Raw genomic sequence first — 22,212 nt, 5'->3', positions numbered from 1 at the left:
GCACCCAGGTTAGTCAGTGCACAAAATTGTGATCTCATTTGTGACAAGTGCTTTCAGACAGCTGCTGTCTTTCTTCTTAAGCTATGTCCCTGGTGGCCGTCTTTTCTTTCTCACTTATGATAAAGCCCATCACCATGTTCCATCCTTAACGGTAACATAAGGGGAGTAATTATGAGTGGAACTCACCGACTTGTGTTTGTATAGAGCGTTTTAGAGGTCCGAGGCTTGGCGACAGATGTGATGTCTCCGAAGGGGTTGTCCACGTCATCAGCATTTGTGGACTGCACGTAACCGCTGTTTAATGACAGGGAAAGAAAACGTGGGTTTCTTTATAAGAAAAATGGACAAAAAGATCAACAGGGTCCTAACATCCAAAGGAAATCTTATTTGCTAAAATAGATCAAAAACTGAAAAAGCAAAATAAATTAATAATAATCACGATGATGGAAAAATTTGCCTTAAAAAAATAAAGGCAAGAGATTTTCCCATTTTCAGAGTAACAGTTGCCAGGCCCTCATGATCTTAAGTTTGGGCCAGAGTGGGAGTAACAGGTGGGTTGTGTTTTTTGGTGCCGAGAATCAGGCTGTCTCTGCAGCCCTGGGTTGGCTCCCTCACTGGAGAAGGGGATCAAGCCTGGGGTAGGGCAGAGACCGGCATCTGCCAGAGCCACTAGGGCTCCAGCTGGGGACAGAAACTTAGTTGGAAAGACTGGTCACCTCCATCATGGAGCAGTAATGAGGGAGGGGAAGGGCAAAGGTGAAAGACCCATCTTCTTGGATTCACTTTGTTCCATGGCCCTATGATCTGAATATTTATGTTCCTCCCATATTCCTATGTTGAAATTCTAATGCCCAAAGGTGATGGTAGGAGGAGGTGGAGGGAGCAGGAGGTGGGAGGAGCTCGGATCATGAGGGTGGAGCCCTCCTGAGTGGGATTAGTGTTCTTCTAAGAACACAGAGCTCTCTTGCCCCTTCCACCCTGGAAGGACAGGTGGAGAAGTCTGGGACTCAGGAGAGAGTCCTCTCCCCGCCAGGCTGGCACCCAGATCTTGGGCTTCCAGGCTCAAGAACTGTTAGAAAGACATGTCTGTTGTTTATAAGCCACCCAGTCAGTGACGTTTCAGGATAGCAGCCCAACAGACTCAAACACAAGGTTATTCCTCAACCCAAAGCGGAGAGGACCCCCACACAGTGGACGATGCAGGTCCTTGCCAACTATGGAAAGCCAAATTTAAATTTAGAAAAGTAAGAAGAGACATTTCCTGTACTTCAGTGTTAGCGAGCACATTGCATCTTCCGCATCGAGTATCAAAGCCTTTCTGGTTGACAACATCCAATATTAGTAACACCCAGCGTATTTTACTTCGTAAAATAACCAATTTGGGGAAACAGAAAAATACCACTCCCCCTTTCTTTCTTTTATCATAATCGTTAACAGATCTGTGATGGAAGTCCTGACATTAAGCAGGCTGTGTGCTGGCAAAACATTAGAAATCTGTTCGAAAGTATAAGTTGTCTTAAACAGTGAATTACAAACATGAGTGAGCTGAAGGCAGCTACAATTTAGATGTAAATCTAGTAATTTTTAAGACATTTAGAAACACTCTCACTTACGTATAAAGAGGAATGTATTTGCTTCTGGAACTTGGACTCACGCTTAGAAAAAAGAGAAAATAAGGACAATGGAGTTATTGACATTAACTTAATAAGCATCAAATTATTACAGTGTTTCTCTTATTAAGAAGAGCAAAGTGTTAAGATACCTCATGGGAATTAACCTCTAAGAGTTTGTAATTTTAAACTGAGGTGATTTAAAGATGTAGTTTTAAGTGAAAATCAAAAACAGAACAAATTGACTCCAGCTCTCAAGGAGTCGGGTTTGCTCTTGGTTTGCTCTCTGTAGCCCTAATTTAGAGCCTTTCTTCTTGGCTTTCCCTTTTGCCGTACGCTTCCTTCGGGACTGGACGGGCACTATCTGGCAAAGCCGGACCCCCGATTTTCTTAGACACACGGAATTTTTATGTTGAATGGCTCCTACTGACCATCCAGTCTAACTCTCCATGGTATACAGGAAGCAGTCCAGGGCACGAAGTTCTGTGACTCACACGAGATCACAGTTATTTATAGCATCACAAGGAGCTCCAGGTTCATTTTGTATTTTCCCTGCTCCAGCCCCAGAATCGGCCATTTCTTTAGGGGTCTCAAAATTTCTTTTCTTGGAGAGTGGTGATTAAAAGCCAACATCTGGGGGCACCTGGGTGGCTCAGTCAGTGAAGCGTCTGCCTTGGGCTCAGGTCATGATCCCGGGGTCCTGGGATGGAGCCCCGAGTCTGGCTCCCTGCTCAGGGGGGAGTCTGCTTCTCCCTCTGTGCATCTCCTCTCTCTCTGTCTCCCATAAATAAATAAAATCTTTAAAAAAATAAAAAATAAAAGCCGACATCTGGGTGTTGGTTATGCTTGTGGCTGCTGGGGTAGGTGTCCCTGCTCCTGGGTACTCCGAGTGGACAGAGCTGGGGACGGACACGAGTGTGGGCACCTCTACAGACCCACATGTGTGTGTGTATTTCTGTATCTGCTATCTGTATATAAATTACAGTAAGCCTGAGTTCATAGGATCCCCCCGATCAAATCCAGTGCCACAGGGTTCATGCATAGCCTTTCTTCCTTACTTATTCGTATTTTCTCCTGACAGTGTGAAACCTGCTTCCTGTTATCTAGCAAACATTTCGTTTTGTTCAAACCCATACATGTAAGCAGTGTTAGAATCACCAACCCATTTCCCTGGGGAGACGCACACACCATCTAGAGCATAGCACTTATATACAATTGGTTTCATCTCTAGCCTTACGTTATTCCGTCAAAATACTGTCTCCAAACTTATTTAGGACCATCCACTAAAGTGTAGTTACGTCACTGATTTGAAACATAGATTCTTTTGCCACCATCCGCATTCCATCCTGGATTCCCCCAACATCTGGCACGTATGGGTGCATATATGCATGTATTTATTTCACTTTGCATTCAGGAAAATTTGTTCTTTTTTTTATTTACAGGTTTTATTTATTTATTTGACAGAGAAAAAGAGAGAGAGCATGAGCAGGGGGGAGGAACAAGGGGGGAGGGAGAAGCAGACTTTCCACTGAGCAGGGAGCCCGATGTGGGACTCGATCCCAGGATGCCAAGATCATGACCTGAGCCGAAAGACGCTTAACCGACGGAGCCACCCAGGCACCCGGTGAAGTTTGTTCTTTTTAGTGAATAGTTCTATTGGTTTCACAAATACAGAGTCAAGTAACCATATAGAGCAGTTCACTACCCTAAATGTTCCCTTTTTAGGCTCTCTGTATTCATCCCTTTCCCCCCTTCCCAACTCCTGGCTGCCATTGTTCTATTCCCATCCTGGTAGTTTTGCCTTTTCTAAATGTCATATAAATGGAGTCATACAATATGTGACCCTTTGGGTCTGGCTGCTTTCACTGAGTAAAATGCAGTTAAGATTCACACACTCTATTGTGTGTTGCATTTGGTTTTTTCATTGCTGAGTAGTATGTCATTGCATGGGTATACTCTAGTATGTTTATCCAGTATGTGCTTTCCCACTGGCCTGTTGAAAGATATCTTGGTGGTTTCTAGGTTTGGGCATTATGAGTTGAGCCACATAGCCATTCGATTATAGGTTTTAGTGTGGGCTCCTAGGAGCAACATTTGCATAGAGGAAGGGTCAGGGTGAGCAGCACTCTCAAAAGCTTGGAGACATGGCAATACTGACTAAGACATACAGCTTTTCACTGATCAAATGATTTCCTATTTAAAAAGTGCAATGGGAGAAGACATCCAAATGGCCAACAGACACATGAAAAAGTGCTCAATATCGCTCCGCACAGGGAAATCCAAATCAAAACCTCAATGAGATACCACCTCACACCAGTCAGAATGGCTAAAATGAACAAGTCAGGAAACGACAGATGTTGGCGGGGATGCGGAGAAAGGGGAACCCTCCTACACTGTTGGTGGGAATGCAAGCTGGTGCAGCCACTCTGGAAAACAGTATGGAGGTTCCTCAGAAAGTTGAAAATAGAGCTACCATATGATCCAGCAATTGCACTACTGGGTATTTACCCCAAAGATACAAAAGTAGGGATCCGAAAGGGTATGTGCACCCCGATGTTTATAGCAGCAATGTCCACAATAGCCAAACTGTGGAAAGAGCCAAGATGTCCATCGACAGATGAATGGATAAAGAAGAGGTGGTATATATATACAATGGAATATTATGCAGCCATCAAAAGGAATGAGATCTTGCCATTTGCAACGACGTGGATGGAACTGGAGGGTATTATGTTGAGTGAAATAAGTCAAACAGAGAAAGACATGTATCATATGATCTCACTGATATGAGGGATTCTTAATCGCAGGAAACAAACTGAGGGTTGCTGGAGTGGGGGGTGGGGTGGGAGGGATGGGGTGACTGGGTGATAGACACTGGGGAGGGTATGTGCTCTGGTAAGCGCTGTGAATTGTGCAAGACTGTTGAATCTCAGATCTGTACCTCTGAAACAAATAATGCAATATATGTTAAGAAAAAAAAAAAGAAGAAGAAGAAGGTAGCGGGAGGGGAAGAATGAAGCAGGGGAAATCGGAGGGGTAGACGAACCATGAGAGACGATGGACTCTGAAAAACAAACAGGGTTCTAGAGGGGAGGGGGTGGGAGGATGGGTTAGCCTGGTGGTGGGTATTGAGGAGGGCACATTCTGCATGGAGCACTGGGTGTTATGCACAAACAATGAATCATGGAACACTTCATCTAAAACTAATGATGTAATGTATGGGGATTAACATAAGAATAAAAAAATAAATAAAATAAAATGTGCAATGGGGGCACCTGGGTATCTCAATCAGTTAAGCATCTGACTCTTGATCTCAGCTCAAATCATGATCTCAGGCTCGTGAAATCGAGCCCCACATCATGCTCTGTGCTGGGCATGGAGCCTGCTTGAGATTCTCTCTCTCCTTTTCCCTCTGCCCTTCCCCCCTTCTCTCTCTAAAAAACAAATTAAAATTAAAAATTAAAAAATTAAAAAGGCAATGGATTCATATAAACGGGAATACAAATTTTATCATCTGGGTGAACTATTTGCTATTTCACCACATGATATATAAATAAAAAGATGCTAATAGTGTTCTTATTAGTACTCGCATAATGTAAAAGTTGGCACCAATGATTTGCATCTTGGTTCTTTTATTTACTTATTTTTTTAGTTAGATAAATGTACTTTTAAAAAAAAAATATTTACTTATTTATTTATTTTTTGATGTCGTGTTCCATGATTCATTGTTTGCATATAACACCCAATGCATCTTTGTTCTTCTAAAAGATATTTGATTGTGACCACCAACAGTTTCAGCTTGCTATGTTTATGAGTCTTATATTTTGTGAGTGTCTTAATCTTTAAAAAATTATTACCTTTCAACTTCTACCTTGGAATCTATTTTTTATATTGGGATGTATTCCACATTTGGCAAAACATTTTAAATAATCTTTATCAAAAAGTTTATACATTATTTTTAGAATATGGCTTGAGAAAATCTACATTTGCTGACAAGACAACATTCTTCTCAATATTTTCACCATTTGCAATACCAAATGCAACAGTTAAACGTGATTATGATTCTGCTTATTTTCACTTCATTATTCTTTTTTCTCTTACTGATATAAAAATTCATTTCTAAAGGGCAATATAAGCTGGTTTTATTGACGTAGTACAAACATTTGAAAAATGTTGTCTTTGACATTATTTTTCCATAACTGAAATTTATCAAGAACTCTCATTAATTTTGCCGACTACAGTTAAATATCTCCTGGACTTAGCAATTAGTTGTGGATTAGGTAAATATAAAATTAAATGTACAAGATTAACCTTCCCATTGAGGTGATGATCGAATCTCTAGGAAAGAAAAGATAGAATAATCTCACTGTGGACATGTGCTTTTCTTATGCATTATCTTTGTCTTACATGATTCTTTATAAACATCTGCAGTATTTTTTGCAAAATACACAGATCTGTCTAGAGTTCCATATGATTCATTCTTATATTTTCTATTCTATTTAATTTTACAAAATGGTGGTTGTGACTCACTACCAATGGGTTGCAACCAACAGGCTACACTTTACTCATTAAACTACTTAGTAGAGTCTACTCATTAACCTGCACTAGGGTAATTGTTCAGTCATGTGGAGAAATGGATCCCTCATTCACACCCTAAACCTGAGTTGATTTCAAGTGGTTTAAAGAAATAAATGTGAAAAGCAAAGTGTTTTTTAGAAAAAAGTTAAGAAGAATAATATATTACTTCTGGGTAGGGAAAGATCTATTAAAAAGTCCATAAAAATAATAAGACATGGAAGAAAATATTGATGAATTCAGTTATATTAAAATTCAAAACTTCAGTTCAGCAAAGAGCAGTATAAAACAGAAAAGTCACAGATGAAAAGGAGATACTTTGATGCATATTACCAACAAAGAATTTTTTTCCAGAATAGTAAACATAAAAATTTATACAATTAATACATAAAAGACAAGGAACCCAACTGCAAATGGGGAAAAATATATGAACAGGTAAGTTAGAGATGTGAACACCCAAGTGAGTCGTAACCTACAAAAAATGATTATTGGCTATCAGGTAAATGTAAGTGAAAATGATAATGAAATACAATTTCATACTCATAAGATTAGAATTTTTTTAAACTTGAAATTCCAAATGCTGGCCATGATGTGCAGTGGTGGGAACTCAAGCGCTCCCAATGGTTTAGCCCATAGGTATAAGGCATCTGGAGCAGAATGTGCCGATCTCTAGATTATAAGGAAGGCACCCTCTTGATGCCGCAATTGTAGAGGTAAATATGTATATAAAATCTAGAAATATTTTTGTGCTTGAGTACATGAAGAAATGGGGACATTGTTTCCAACTGCAATAAAATCAAAAAATAATTAAATTACAAGAATGGATAAATAAATTGTGGTATATCCATACAACGCAAGACTATCCAGCAAGGAAAGTGAGCACCTAGAGATCTAAATGCCAACTTGTATAAATCTCACAAACACAACAATGAACAAAAATGTTCAAGTTGTATATATATATATAATGCCACTTATATTGAGTTTAGAACCATGGAACACAATGCCATATCTTGGTTAAAAAGAATACATGTGTTTTAAAGGATTATAGGAAGGTATGAAATATGAAACATCAAATCCAGAATGATAGTGATCCCTAAGGAAGAACAGAGAAGCTCTCCATTATGTTGGTAATGCTCTATTTCTAAAACTGGGAAATGCTACACAAATTGCATCATATTCTTATTTGTATGTTTTGTATATATTAAATTTCAATTATTTATTCAAAAATAAATTTAAAAAATAAAAAATAGATGATAACCTGGATGTGGGTTGTAGTGAGAACAAAAAATAGGAAGAAGTAGTGACATTTTCGAAGACAGAAACATCAGGCTTTTTTAGACTGCATGCACAAAATTACTTACGTGGAAGGAATAATAATAAAGCCATAGTTTCTAGCATAAAATAAAACACAAAATAACTGCTTGATGCAAAAGTTGATAGAAATGTTACAATCCTTTGAAGTCCATGGATTTCACAACATTATAATTCTTTATATCAACTTATTCATAAAGCACTCCTTATTTTTAAATGGTTTTAAATTTTTGTGGGTTTTTTTTTAAAGAGAGAATGTGGGGCGGGGGGCAGAGGGAGAGAGAGAATCTCAAGCAGGCTCCACGCTCAGCAGGAGCCTGATGCAGGGTTCAATATCAGGACCCAGAGATCAAGACCTGAGCCAAAATCAACAGTCGGACGCTTAACTGACTGAGCCACCCAGACGCCCCATTCATAGTCTAAATTGTAAGGAGGGTTAAGAGAAAACAAGAGAAAGCAGGCAACACTGAGCAAGTGAACGGGACTTGGGTTCTCTTTCCCGTCACAGGGATGGAAGTCTGAGGTCTCTGGAATGTTCTCCAGAGGATATGCCCCTCACCCCTTCTATAAGCCATGGATGGGAGCACCAGACGTATCAGTGAGAGATCTGTGATAGTGAAAAATTTACTGATGAGAACACAGGGGGATAAAACTTACAAAGTAACTGGCTTGACCGGTGTCAAGAAAGATCTTGTTTGAAATCTGTCCCAGAGTCCACCAACCATCTAAAATCAGCAACAAAATGAATGACATATTTAATGAGCAAATCACATCATGTCTTGTCTATAAACTCCTGTGCTCTTAACCATCCGCACCACATCATAGGCAAGCCCCAGGCTCCCAATGGAAAGCACTCTCCAAACCTGCTTAGCAACAGAGGGCTTTGCCCCAGAGCCCCTCCTGGTCTCTGCTCTGCCCTCAGACCCTTAGTTTCCATTAGTTTTCACACAGCTGGAATCTGCCTCATCATCTACGTCCTATAGACTGAAGCCCTGTGAAAGGTCTGATTTTGGTTTTCATCTCAGAACCTGTGGTCACTTGGCTCTGTTTTTGTCCACCCTCTGCAGCCCCAGGCTGTTCTCCCCTTTCCAGCCCCATCCAGACCCTGAGCTTTGAACTTCATCTTGCCAGGAAGGACTTTGGGTTCTGGCATAATTAGATGCCAAAGCATATGTTTAAAAATGATATAAAAATATTTTCAAAAGATATAATTTTCAAAAGATATAAAAATATTTTTAAGTAGTTGAGAGATCCTTAAAAACAGCTGTAAGAATCCAGGCACATTTTCTGTCCTCCGACTTAGTTTAGTTTCTATGGGCAAATCCTGTGCCAAGACTTTATATTATAGCCACATTGTTTCTCTCTTGCTGCCATTTTGCTCTGTAAAAGCTGACAAAGATTTTCAAAATAATGTGGGCTTCTTACCCTGTGGTTCTGAACCTCTTAGGAGTCCGTATTTAGCACCATATTTATATATAACCATTTTCCTCTTTAGTGCTATGTGTTTTACATAGGAAAGAGCTTTGTTATGAGAGGTGGTCCCCAGCCTTGTCAGACTTCCAAGGGATGAGGAACAGAGCGAAAGGATGAGAGATTCAATGCAAGTAGGAGGCGCTTTGCAAGCACAGAGCCAGGGTTGGGAGGGCAATAGTGAGGTCCCACATTAAGACCCAAAGGATTCATGGGACTTAGCCTGGAAAAAAGGGAATGCTGAAGGGAGTGGAATACTGTTTGTTCAGAGGATGGGGTTTGAGGAGCAAGAGGAACAGGAAGGTAAGGATCAGGCTGAGGAGGGGCCATGGGCAAATAACAGGACGGGGGACATGTCCTGTCAAAGAGCATGGATTTCACTTCCTCAAAAATGAAGGGTTTTAATCAGAGGAGTGATATGAAGCGATTCACACTTTAGGAAAAGTACCCTGGCTGGTGGTGTGGATACAAAAATTCACGTGCTGAATTCTTGATGTTTGGAAATGAACACAGAGGGGTGCCTGGGAGGCTCAGTCGGTTAAGTGTCCAACTCTTGATTTTGGCTCTGGTCATGATCTCAGGGTCGTGAGATCGAGCCCCATGTCAGGCTCTATGCTGAACGTAGACCTGCTTAAGATTCTCTCTCTCCCTCTGCCCCTCCCCGCCCTCTCTCTCTTAATAAAATAAAATAAAATAAAATAAAATAAAATAAAATAAATATGAAAACATACATCTGTGGAGACAACCAACTATGCTTTGTTTTGCTAGAAATAAGAGCTCTATGATTCATGGGTTTTCCCATTCTGTCTCAGAGTGCAGAGGTTAGGCTCAATTTCAAGAACTGTTCTCAACACAGGTTCTCTGATGGAATCATAATTATTTCTCCATCCCTCAGTCCTCCTTGTGCAGTTTTAAAATAAACACAGTCATTGCAAAGGACTTTTGAGACAGAGGTAGTTTTTAAATAAAATTTTAAGAAGTGCAATACAGGTAACATTGAAGTATTTGAGGTTATTGATGACTTTTTTTTTTTAAAGATTTTATTTATTTATTTGAGAGAGAGAGTGAGAGAGAGAAAGAGCACAAGAGGGGGGAGCAGGAGAGGGAGAAGCAGACTCCCTGCTGAGCAGGGAGCCCGATGCGGGACTCGATCCCAGGACTCCAGGATCATGACCTGAGCCGAAGGCAGTCGCTTAACCAACTGAGCCACCCAGGCGCCCTGATGACTTTTTTGATTATGGCACTTTCAAGTCTATAAATGTATATATTTACATGTTCTTTCCATGTTTCTTACAATAAAATGAATATTCAAGTTTTGGGCTTCAGTTTAGAAATAAATGCACTGTTGCAAAAATGCAACATTATATATGGGAAAAGGCATTATGCACATGTAATTGAGGTCCCTAATCACTGACCTGGGTTATTGATGGGGCCCCTTCATATCTTTTCAGTGTAAAACATTGTGAAATCAGGTCAGCAGCTTTTTCCACTGTTGTTTCTTCTGGGTCGGGTTTCGGTGGTAGCATCTTGTCCCAAGGAACAACTTCATAAGCTCTGTGAAATTATTAAATAAGGACATAGTATGAAAAATACATATTCAAATGGTATGAGTCCTAGCAGTATCATACCCTGTGGCAGGCAGAATTCGATGGTGTCCCCCATGACTCCTGCCCCCTGGTGTACATGTCATATATAACCACCTCCCCTCTGGTGTGGGCAGAGGAATGAGTATGACAAGATACCACTCCTGTGATACTTTGTATGTCAACTTTATATGGCCAAGGGATTGTGCCTATATATTCAAGGTCCCTAATCAGTTGAATTTGAGTTAATCAAAAGGTGGATTCTCCTAAGTAGGTCTGACCCAAACAGGTGAGCCCTAAAAAGAGATAAACATACGGTAGACACTTTGCAGCTGTCCTTAAAGAAACACCTCATGAGCGGTGCCTGGGTGGCTCAGTCGGTTAAACGTCCAATTCTTGATTTCGGCTCAGCTCGTGATCCCAGGGTCCTGGAATCGAGCCCCATGTTGGGCTCCGCACTCAGCAGGGAGTTTGCTTCTCCCTCTCCCTCTGCCCCTCCCCTTGTTCATGCTCTCTTTCTCTCAAATAAATAAGTAAAATCTTAAAAAAGAAAGAAAGAAAGAAAAAGAAACACCGCATGAGCCCCCCAGCTTTAATGAACTGAATTCTGCCGCGAATCCGATTGCTCCTGGAGGACAAGGACCCAGCCCCAGCTGACACTCTGATTCCAGCCTGAGAAACTCTGAGTATTGAACCCAGTCGGGGCACACCTGGACTTCTGACTGCAGTCATGTGGTTTAAAGCTGATAATTTGTGGTCGTCTGTTGCATGGCAGTAGAAAACCAATGCATTTAATTATATGCATCTTACAGTTCACACACAAAAAAATGCATTTGACCTTCGCAGCAGGGCAGAAAGACCATTCTTTAACTTACAAATAAACAAACTCTGGCTTAGAGAATAAAATTTATTTGCTTAAGGTTGCTCAGCTACTGGTGGTCGAAGTCAGGATGCTGATGCAGATTCTCAGCCCCTGAAGAGTGAGCCACATTCCCACTGCCCCACACCAATGATCCTGATTATCAAAGTCTGGGCCGTGGTACCAGGAGTCCAGCCATCTTAGCAAAAGCAAGCGTTATACACACAGAATTCGGATCTAAAGGTACCGTCTTGGATTTCAAGTTTTGAAAGTTTTGTTTTATTGTTTTAGACAGACACACATGACAGATACAGCTAAACAGACTCCAGTTTGATTCTGAAGGAAAACCAAAGCTCCCTCATTCACGTGGTGGCATCCGGACAGGATAGATGGATAGATGGCCATCCCCGGTGTCCAGCATCCTGCTCCTACCCTGCCCAGCCTTGGTGCAAAAGCTGAACGCTCCGTCCCACCCTGTCAGCCAGCCTTCTCCTTCCAAATAATTCCACTCCTCTCAGTTGGCAAACAATTACCAGTGATCCTCATTCCCTCAACAAATATCTATTCAGCGATTACTGTATTTCAAGCACTGTGCTCGGGGCTTGGGATAAAAGCCTGGATAAGAAACAACATAAACATTTTATTTACCACATAGGACTGATGTGATGATTCATTAAATTAATATTTGTGAAATTAAACACCATGGTGATGTCTCCACAGTGTGTTCACTGTTGTGTATATGTTTTCAACTCACTCACTCTGAAATTACCGTGGCCTAAAGAAAAGCTAACTCTTATGAAATACTTTTAATTGTAGCGAAAGCTTAAATGGTTCATTTGTCTCTCTCTTATTTTAAATGATTTTATTTATTTATTTGTCACAGAGAGAGACTGAGCACAAGCAGGGGGAGCGGCAGAGGAAGAGGGAGAAGCAGGCTCCTGCTGAGCAAGGACTAGATCCTAGGACCTTGGGATTATGACCTGAGCCACAGGCAGATGCTTAACAGACTGAGTCACCCAGGGGGTCCCTAAAATGGTGCATTTTTCAGACAGAATATCTGAATGGTATTGTCGTAAGAAATTCACCTGAGTTGAATTAAATTTTGCAAGATGCATCTCTGTTTGAGCCTCTGATGCATTTCACGAATATTTTATGGAATTTTCCATACAGGTTTCACAAGATTTTTTTCCCCTATGAAAACTTTTATATGCCGTGTTTTAAATAAGACTATCGGATAGTATGATTTCATACTTTGTATTGTCAAAAATCCTTATATTCTGAGCAAAGGATCATGAATTTAGCCAAATCAGCAACTTTTTCCAAGATGACCACTGGAATTTTTTCTGAGAGACACCAAGATAAGAATACGATAGGGAATGAAATAAAAACCAGAGAGGAAATTATAGGCCATTTCGTTAAAATCCTTCATTTTTAAGATGAGAAAGGTGAGAATTGGGTGTCTCACTACCCGCCCCCAGACTGCAGATGCTTTCCATAGAGCTCTTTTCTCAACTTGCTCTAAGACTCTGAAACACAGCTCCATACCCTGTTTCTTTCTTTCTTTTTCTTTCTTTCTTTCTCTTTCTTTCTTTCTTTCTTTCTTTCTTTCTTTCTTTCTTTCTTTCTTTCTTTTTCTTTCTTTCTTTCTTTCTTTCTTTCTTTCTCTTTCTTTCTTTTTTAATGTAAATGAAGTTTATTTTGCTTTTTAAGTAGTGCTCTTAAAGCATTGCAGCTTGGTAAATAGTGTAAATTAGTACTTGTTTTTTCATGACTTGCTAAAAAGATGCAGCCTGTTCTAAAGGGATAAATATTTTCACCACTTCACTTGGAGTTAATGAAGACTCACACATGAACAACACTCTTCCTAAGGAAAACAAGAAGCTGTTGCCAACACACCAACGAAAAGAACTGTGTAAAAATGATTGTTGCTATACTTTTCCAGTTGTTTTACAAGGAGGAGATAAGGCACACGATCTTGCTACAAACTTGCCATCCAGACTTGTAATACTTGTGGTCTATGCAGAGGGTTCTGTCCAAGGGACGTGAACTTCAGACAACGGGGCACTGTAACCCTAATAATGCATTTGGTTGACTGGTTATCTTTTCTTCTGAAATATGGGTTAGAATGAAAATAATTCCTCATTAAAAATTGACATTGTTTACAGAAAAAAGGTTGTATGATTTTGCATCAGAATCTCCAAGTATATGTTGAAATAGAATTTGCCTCCTCCCCCATCTCAGCCACAAAATGGGCAAGAAGTACAATTCTTTAAAATGCCTTAATTTGGGGCACCTGCGTGGCTCAGTCGTTAAGGGTCTGCCTTCTGCTCAGGTCATGATCCCAGGGTCCTGGGACCGAGCCCCTGTGTTGGGCTCCCTGCTCAGTGGGGAGTCTGTTTCTCCCTCTCCCTCTGCCCTCCTCCCTGCTTGTGCTCTCTCTCTCAAATAAATAAACAACATCTTTTTAAAAATTCCTCAATTTTCAACTTCCTGAAAACTAAATACAGATGATTGAAACCAAAGCTTACAGAATGGCAGGATATTTCACAGAACATTTCTTATACACAAAACACATAAAGGGCTACTAAGTGACATTTTCATTAACAAATTGGCATCATTTAGGTCAACAAGTATCCCAATGCTGATTTCTTCTGCTAAGGAGACTTGCAGAGAAAAAGGGAGAGAAAGAGAAAAGAGAGAGAAAGCATGACTTCTGATTTTAATCACACATTTCACATATATTCTTTATATTTTTATAAACCTTCTGGGAAAATATCTACTCCTAAGTATATTTCATGAAACTGATGGTGGGTGAGGCTGAAATGTGAGGCACATCTGCTGGGTTCAGCCCCTGGGGAAGGAAGGACTTTGGAGGGAATGAAGTGCTTTGCAGCACCCACACACATTGTCAGGTCCCTATGCTCACGGCAGCCACCCCCGGACCCCCGCTCCTCCACTCTCTGTGTTTCTGCTGATTTCAAAGCCCACTGGGCAACTGCAATCATCTCTTCTCGGGGTTGACTGTCCTTGACCGTTTGCACAGTTTCACTGCCTCCTCCCCGAACACCCTTAACGTGTGTCTGCCAATTCACACTTGTTGCTAAGCCATGACCCCTGCACTTAATTTCTCTAGCTGCTCTTCCAAACCCCAGACCCATACACCCTGTCACCTACTTGACGTAGCCACGTGGATATCTAATGAACATCTTTATATTCAGCAGGTCTAAAATGGACTTCTGACCTTTCCCTCCAAACCCACTCCCCTGTGTCAAAGTAATGGCAACCTCAGGCCATCTGGCTGCTTAGCCCAAACCCTTGGATTGTCCTTGACTCCTATTTCCTTGAGATTCATTACCTGCAAACTGGAAATTGTGTTGGCTCTACTTTCAAAATATATCCAGAAGCCAACCGTGGCTGACACCTTCCTACCAGCCTCCCCCAAACCGTCCTTACCTGACCTCTATAGACGCCAGCGGTACCCTGGCCTCCCCCTTCTGCCTCATCCGGTTGTCTGGGAACACAGAGGCCACCACGTTACTTTCTGAGAGTCTGATCTTGCCACTTCTCTGCTAAACCTTCACTTCCCTCAGAGAAAAAGCCCTGGTGTTTACAGTTGCTTAAAGTGCCCCTGGACGTCTGGTTCCAGACACTCCCTGCTTTTTCCCATCTTCTCTTTCTAATTCCCCTCTTGTACTCTGCTCTAGATACCCTGGCCCGGGTGCACCCCTGACTCCATGCACATTTCTGACACAGGTCTCTGCATGGTTCTGCATTCCCTCTGCCTGGAAAATGGTCACTCCAGAGATCTGCAATCACTTCCCTATGCCTTCTGAGCTTCTCTCAAATCCCATCACTGAGGAGGACCCCCCCCGCAGACCTCCTTCACTACTGAAACCTCCTACCCTTACACAGGATACCCTTGATGCTCTTATCCTGTGCCATCTTTTTTATGTTTCCATAGACTCATTACCTTCTAAGATATGAGCTATTTACGTGTTACGTTTGTGCTTATCGTCCATCTCCCTTTAGAATGAGAGCTCTTTGAGAACAGAGATCTTTGTCTGCTTTATTCCCTGATGAACCTCATAGCCTAGGGCACAGACACACAGCAAGAGTTGAAGATGGTTTTTGACTGAGTAAATGAACTCCTTCAGGCTTTCTCTGCTTTGGTTTTCTGTGATGCTATACTCTTATCTTCTCCTCTCTCTAACCATTTCCTTTCTGCTTTGGTTTTATTCTTCTATTAAACATAGATTTTCTTTAAGACTCTCCCTTGACCTCTTTATTTTAGCCATCAACATGAGTGAGTAAGTATCTGCATCTGATGCTCTCTGAATGACTCATTGAAGCCAGGACACTGTGGATACAAAGGGGATGTGTCATGAAAGATGACACAAATACTTTATTTTTTTAGTTTATTTTTTTTATTTTTTAAAAGACTTATTTATTTATTTATGTGGAGGGGGAGGGGCAGAGGGAGAAAAGGGAGATGGAGAGGGAGAATCTCAAGCAGACTCCCCGCTAAGTGCAGAGCTACACATGGGGCTCAATCTCAGGACCCTGAGATCATGACTTGAGCTGAAATCAAGAGTCGGCTGCTTAACCGACTGAGCCACCCAGGCGCCCCTAGAAGTACATTTTTAAATCAAAGTTCTATTGGGAAAAATGCTTACTTTTGAGTCGAGGACTTGTAAAATGAGTCCTTTGCACTGTATTTCCCGTTTGGTTGTAAAAGCGGTTCTCCATCCTCCTAGAAGGTGTGAATAATAAATTAAAGGAGATCAGATAACATGGGAAGTGCTCATGCTTTCTACGCATGTGGTTTCTTGTTTTCTCTGTCCCTACTTTTCTCCTGTCATAGCACCCCGTGGGTGGACCAGGTTTAACACTCCCCTACTTCCCTCAGTTGTCTTGAAAATTTACATTCTCTGTATAATCTCCCAGTGATTAAGTTAAAATTGACAAAATGTATATTCAAGTTAACAGAAAATCAATTCTTTAGGAGAAAGCTCTTGAATTTTAAATGTTGGCAAATGATGTTTTCAGCACCATGCAATTCAAACATCTTAAAATGTCTTGTCTCTCTTGTCTTCTAATGATAGAAGGACATTAGCTCTGCAATATTTCCCCCTTCCTATCTTTCATCTTATTTCATTAAAATGACTTCTTATTATAACTGTTGTCAGGGACTATTTATTTAAAATTTCCACAATATTTTATCAGTGGTTCTTTGCCTGCTTTTACTTCTTGTATTCTATTTGGTTTTTGTTTTGTTTTGTTTTAACCCTGTATTCCTGGTTCCATTCTCTTTGGCTGAAGTTCTATTTTCAGTCATTCTTTCAAGGATATGAGCTTCTTCTAGCTCAGTTTTTTAACTAACTCATCCTCACCTTTCAATACTGTTCCAGATGAATTTAGAATTCTAATTTAATGGTTATGTTTATTTAGTAACCTAAATACATTTCATTGACCTCTGGCCTGTTATCGTTACTTTGAAAGTACACGGATGATGATGGTCTGCAGGTATTCTGTGTCCCCCCATCCTCATCCTCTGGTAATATTTAGGATATTTGTCTTGGTTTTCCCATGAAGAAAATTTGTTTAGGAGAAGATCTATTTTTTTCATCTGGCTTAAGATGTGTTATGTTTCTCTAATCTGAGAATGCCTAACTTTCACCAATTTGGACAATTCTCCATTGTCCTCTTTACTGTCGGTGGATTCACTTTATTCTCTTATGAAGTGCCCATAGACAAATACTAGACTTTCTTGTTCTGTCCGCTTAGTGTCCTAACTTTTGCATCTCTTCATCCTTAACTTCCATTGTACCGCTATGCACTTTCCAGTTCATACTTCCTTCTTCCCCTGGTTCTAGTCTCTGTTTAAACCTGGTTGTTACATATTTTTTAATTTCACCAAGGCTACATCTAGTGAAATCATTGTAATGGTTCTGTTAGTAGGATGAATTATATATATATATTTATTTATTTATTTAGAAGTGTTTAGAAGTGTTTTTAGGGGCGCCTAAATTTCCTGTCTTGTGATTATGAATATATTCTCCATTATGTCACTGAGCACAGTTACAACAGCTGTATTAAAATCCCTGTCTGATAATTCTAGCATCTAGCATGTTCCCATGTGAGCTTATCCCATTTTCCACGGTCTTTGTGTGTTGAGTAATTTTGGATTGTATGTTGGACGTGGTACATTTTATGTTGAGGAGACTCTGGATTCTGCATTATTCCTGACTGTATTTTGGATAATAGTCGGATCTTAGATCAGTACCTTGTTTGCCTTTGATAGAACTGCTTAGAGTCTGTTTTGAGCAAAGACAGTCCAGGGATCAGGCAAAGACTTGGGATGAGTTCATACGTGGCACTATGGCTCCCTCCCCAGCTGCCTCCCGTTTTGGTTTCTTTCCTTTAATTCTTGGGTCATGCTCCATTCTTTCACCTCTTTAGGTCAGATAGACAGAGATTTCTATTGAAATTTTAACCACTCCAGTTTCCTGAATGTAGCCAACCTTCAGGCCACAAGGGGAAAATCACTCCGAGTTCATCCTCTAAGTTTCAACTCTGAAATTTGCCTGATTTTGTTCAATCACCAGAGGTCTTGACCCGATGGATTTGTATTTCATCAGAGTCTGGGGTTGTTACTGGTGGGAGGGTTAGGCTATTAGGAGCTTACTCTGCCACAGAGGACACAAAAATGTTTAATGATTTTTTTAAGAGAAATAATTGATTTTAAAGAATCTGATTTGTTTCCTTTTCACATCTGCCTGTTCTCCGTAAGTCCTGTTCTTTCCTTAGAAATTTAATTTCTTGAAAATTAATGTATATTCAGATGGTTCTATTATCTGAGGCTCCTTGGGAGAGATGTCCCCCTTCTGTTGTGCCCGCTGATATCCTCTCACAAGCAACCCTTTTCACATGCAGAGTATGATTTTGATGGTGGTTTCATCTAGGGAGCGCTATTTTCTTTGGAATGCTGCCTGTCAGTGCCACTTTGTGGAAGTGTTCCCTCGAAGTATTGCTTATTGTTTCTGGGTACAAAAGATTTTCTTCTTTTTTTTTTAATTTTAGGATGTGGTATTCCCACACTACATGTGTACTAAGAAATCATGATCCATGTATCCACGTGGTACAGACCAGAGTTTCTGTTTCCTCGTGGATAATATATTGTATTTTCCAATTTATTGTCTTGGTCAGGTGGCCAACTTCCCTCCCGTGTGTAAAGATTTATTCAAATTTCTACTCATTGCTGAGATAGCCCTTTGTGGTACCTGAATTTACACAGAAAACTCAATTCCAAATAACCACCATGAGATTTCAGATTTCCTATGTAGGTATTAAAATCCTGGCCCACGTACTCTTTGGCTTCAGCCAAATCCAGTTTCATTCCCCATTTCTACAGTAAAAGAAGCCCATTTTTATTTGGACCCATGACCTTAGATTAAAGATAACTATTTCACAATTCCTTTGTAGCTAGTGCAATATTGAGTTCTGCCAACATCATTTAAAGTGCTGTGTGCATTTTCTGGAACAAGTCCTTAAAAGGGGGAGGATATCTGTCTTTGATTTTGCTTCTATCCTTCTATCCTGATGCCCAACAGAATGAGTCTAGGAAAATATCATACACTAGAACTGCAGGCTAGTCCAGGACCTTTGGATTGTTAGGTAAAAGAGAAACTTCCATAGTGTCCCAACCACAGCATATTTGGGTCTCTGTTACCCAAAGCTATACCCATGAAAAACGTAATTTAAGTTGTACATCTATTTTTAGAACTGATTTTCTCTTCCTTTCTGGAGACTGGATCTTCCTCTCTCTTCTCTTGCCTTTGAGCTCAGCTAAGTATTGATTTTAAAATACATGTAGCATTTCAGTATATCTGTAGCATCTCAGTGTATCTGACGTGATAGAGAGGATTTGTGGAAAAAGCTCATTCTTTGACAATTCTGAAAGAAATCTTCTTAATCCTGAATTCTAGAATTAGGACATTTACATATAGGAAAAGGTATAGCTATTTACTGTACAATTTAATCAATCAGTTTGACTTAAATTAGAAACTCATATAACCAATATCTCAGTCAAAATACAGAATATTTTTGCCATCTCCCCAAATACTTCATTTCTACTTTCAGTCAATCTTTACTCCCCATAGGCAGCCACTATTCTATTTTCTATTACTAAAACTTAGTTTTGCCTGCCCTGCCTGATCTTCATGTAATTGGAATCAGGAGGTATGTATTTTTTTGAGCCTGGCTTTTTTGCTTACTAATATTGCCTTTTAAAAAAAGATTTATTTATTTATTGGGAGGGGAGGAGTAGAGGGAGAGGGACAGAGAAAATCTCAAGCAAACTCCCTGCTCAGTGCAGAGCTTGTCGCCGGGCTCTATCTCATGACCCTGAGATCATGACCTGAGCTGAAACCAAGAATTGGATGCTTAACTGACTGAGCCACCTACATGCCCCTTAATGTTGGCTTTTAATATTATTGAAATTCTCCCATTTTCTGGTCTATATCTCCCGTGTTCTGGTTTACTCTTTTTTTATTGAATACTATTCCGTTCTATGATCTGTTAATCCATTTTCCTTTCTATTGATTTTTTGTGTACATATTAATTAAGCTGCTACAAGCATTCCTGTACAAGTCTTTTTGTGGACACATACTTTGATTTTATTGGGTAAATACTTAAAAATAATATTACTGGGTCATGGTATAGATGTGTCACTTTATAAGATATGCCAAAGGTAAGAGAAGTCCAGTTGCTGTCTGTCCTCACCAACATATGATGTTGTCAAGCATCTTCTTCTTTTCTTTGAAAAAAAGAATTATTTCAAATTATACACAGATTAAAAAAAGACTGAGGCAAAGAATTGCTTATTTGCTCTCTTTTTACATAATACTATCTCCTTGATGGTTTTCAAGCATCTTAATTTTAGACATTCTGGTAGGTATTCAATAGTATTCCATTTTGGTTTTTATTTGCACTTCCCTCACAAATAAAAATGTTGAACACCTTTTCATGTGCCTATTGGACATTTATATATCTTCTTTTGTGAAACATTTATTTCAGTCTTGAGGATCTTAAAAATCTTTTTGTTATCAGGTTGTGGGAATTCTTTATATATCTTAGCTCACAGACCTTTCACAGATATTGCAAGCATTTTCTTCCAGTTTGTGGCTCATATTTTTATTTTCTTAACAGTGGTCCAAAGAGCAAAAGACTTTAATGTTAACAGAAGGAATTTTTTTCTAGACATAGTGATTTTGACGTCCTCTGTAAGAAATCTCTGCCAACCAACGTTGCAGATATTTTATCTTGTATTTTGTTTTAGAAGTTTCTTCTTGCTAGCTTTTCAGTTTAGGTCAATGACCAGCACAAAGTAATTTTTGTGATGGGATGAGAAAGGGACAAAGACTCCTCTTCCACATGGATGTCCAGCTGTTCAGAAACTATTTGTTGAAAATACTGTGTGTAAGCCATTGAACCGTCTTGTTACTTTTGTGTAAAAACAGTTTATTTCTGGACTCTCAATTCTATTCAGTTGATTTCTCTGTTATTACACCAAAACAATACTGTCTTCATGCAGCATTACTGCGGGTCTTCAAATCAGGTAGAATAAGTTTCCTACTGCACTGTTTTTTTCAAGATGTAAATTAATGTAAATTTCAGAGACAAAAGCAACTTTGCACAAAAAAAGCACAGAAGAATTCTGTTAGGGAAAGCACTGCAACTGTTTGGAGCTTAATTTGAATATTGGTATCTTAAAAAATACTGATTTTTCCACTCCATAAAAATAATGTATATCTGAATTTATTTAGATCTTCTTTTATTTGTCTCAGCATTTTGAAGTAGTTTTTAGTGCAGAGTTTTGAATGTCTTTTACTAAATTTTTCCCTAGTATTATAGTTTTAAAAATGTTATTGTAGTGGTATTTTTATAATCTTACTTTCCAATTTCTAGACACTAGAAAAAAGTTATTTTTTTTTGTATTTTGGCCAATCATTGACTGAGATAATAATTTATATATATATTAAAATTCTGTTAATAAAGTAAATCGCACTCATTGATTTCTGAAAGCTAAGCCAACCTTGCAATCCTGGGATAATCTCTATTTCATGATGTATTATACATTTTATATGTTGTCAAATTTAACTTAGTAAAATTTCCTAAGGATTGTTTTGTTTGTAGGCATATTAGACTGTACTTTCTTATTGTAATGTAGTTTATATTTCGGTGACAGAGCTCTATTGTCCTCAGTGTATTATTTGGATATGATGATATTATTTGTCCCTTAAATATTTGATCTTATTCCTTAGTAAAACTACCTCGGTCTAGAGTTTTTCTCTATTTTTCACAATTAAAAGTGTTCTGATAATCAACAAAACTATTTTCATAGATATAGGTCTATTGAGGATTTCTCCTTGTGTCAGTTTTGGTAAGCTGTGTTTTTAAGCCATTTGTTCCTTATATCTAAGTTGTCAACTTCATTGGCATAAAGTTGTTTATAATACCACTTTTTAACAAAAAATACATTGTACTGAGGTATAGTGTACTTGCAATGAATGTAATCTATTAACTCATACAATATGATGAGATTTTGCAGTTATATACAACCATGAAACCACCATAACAGACAAGATTCAGAGCATTTACATTTTGCTAAAAGATTTCTCATACCCCTTTGCCAGCCACATCTCCCTCTCCTCCAAGGCTAGGGCACCAGGTGATCCATTTTTTGTCAATCTGTATTGGTTTGCATTTTTAGAATTTCATTTAAGTAGAATCAATGGCATGTAATAAT

At 39.4% G+C, this 22,212-nt stretch overlaps 1 protein-coding gene across 1 annotated transcript in view; it reads right to left on the bottom strand.

The window, feature by feature from the left end:
• SPATA48 (spermatogenesis associated 48) overlaps positions 1–22,212 on the bottom strand; it is a 54,721-nt gene that overhangs the window by 15,208 nt on the left and 17,301 nt on the right. Inside the window, exons 3-7 of the mRNA XM_035026553.1 lie at positions 16,079–16,155; positions 10,379–10,517; positions 8,151–8,218; positions 1,614–1,655; positions 187–294 (exon numbers count right to left, since the gene is read on the bottom strand). Coding sequence (XP_034882444.1) covers positions 187–294; positions 1,614–1,655; positions 8,151–8,218; positions 10,379–10,517; positions 16,079–16,155 — 434 coding nt within the window. The remainder of the gene's footprint in view (positions 1–186; positions 295–1,613; positions 1,656–8,150; positions 8,219–10,378; positions 10,518–16,078; positions 16,156–22,212) is intronic.

The sequence above is a fragment of the Mirounga leonina genome, unplaced genomic scaffold (assembly GCF_011800145.1).
Source record: "Mirounga leonina isolate KUSES-001 unplaced genomic scaffold, KU_Mleo_1.0 Mir_199, whole genome shotgun sequence".
Classification (NCBI taxonomy): domain Eukaryota; kingdom Metazoa; phylum Chordata; class Mammalia; order Carnivora; family Phocidae; genus Mirounga; species Mirounga leonina.
Note: the sequence above shows the minus strand (reverse complement) of the source record. Positions and strands in the feature narration are given on the sequence as shown.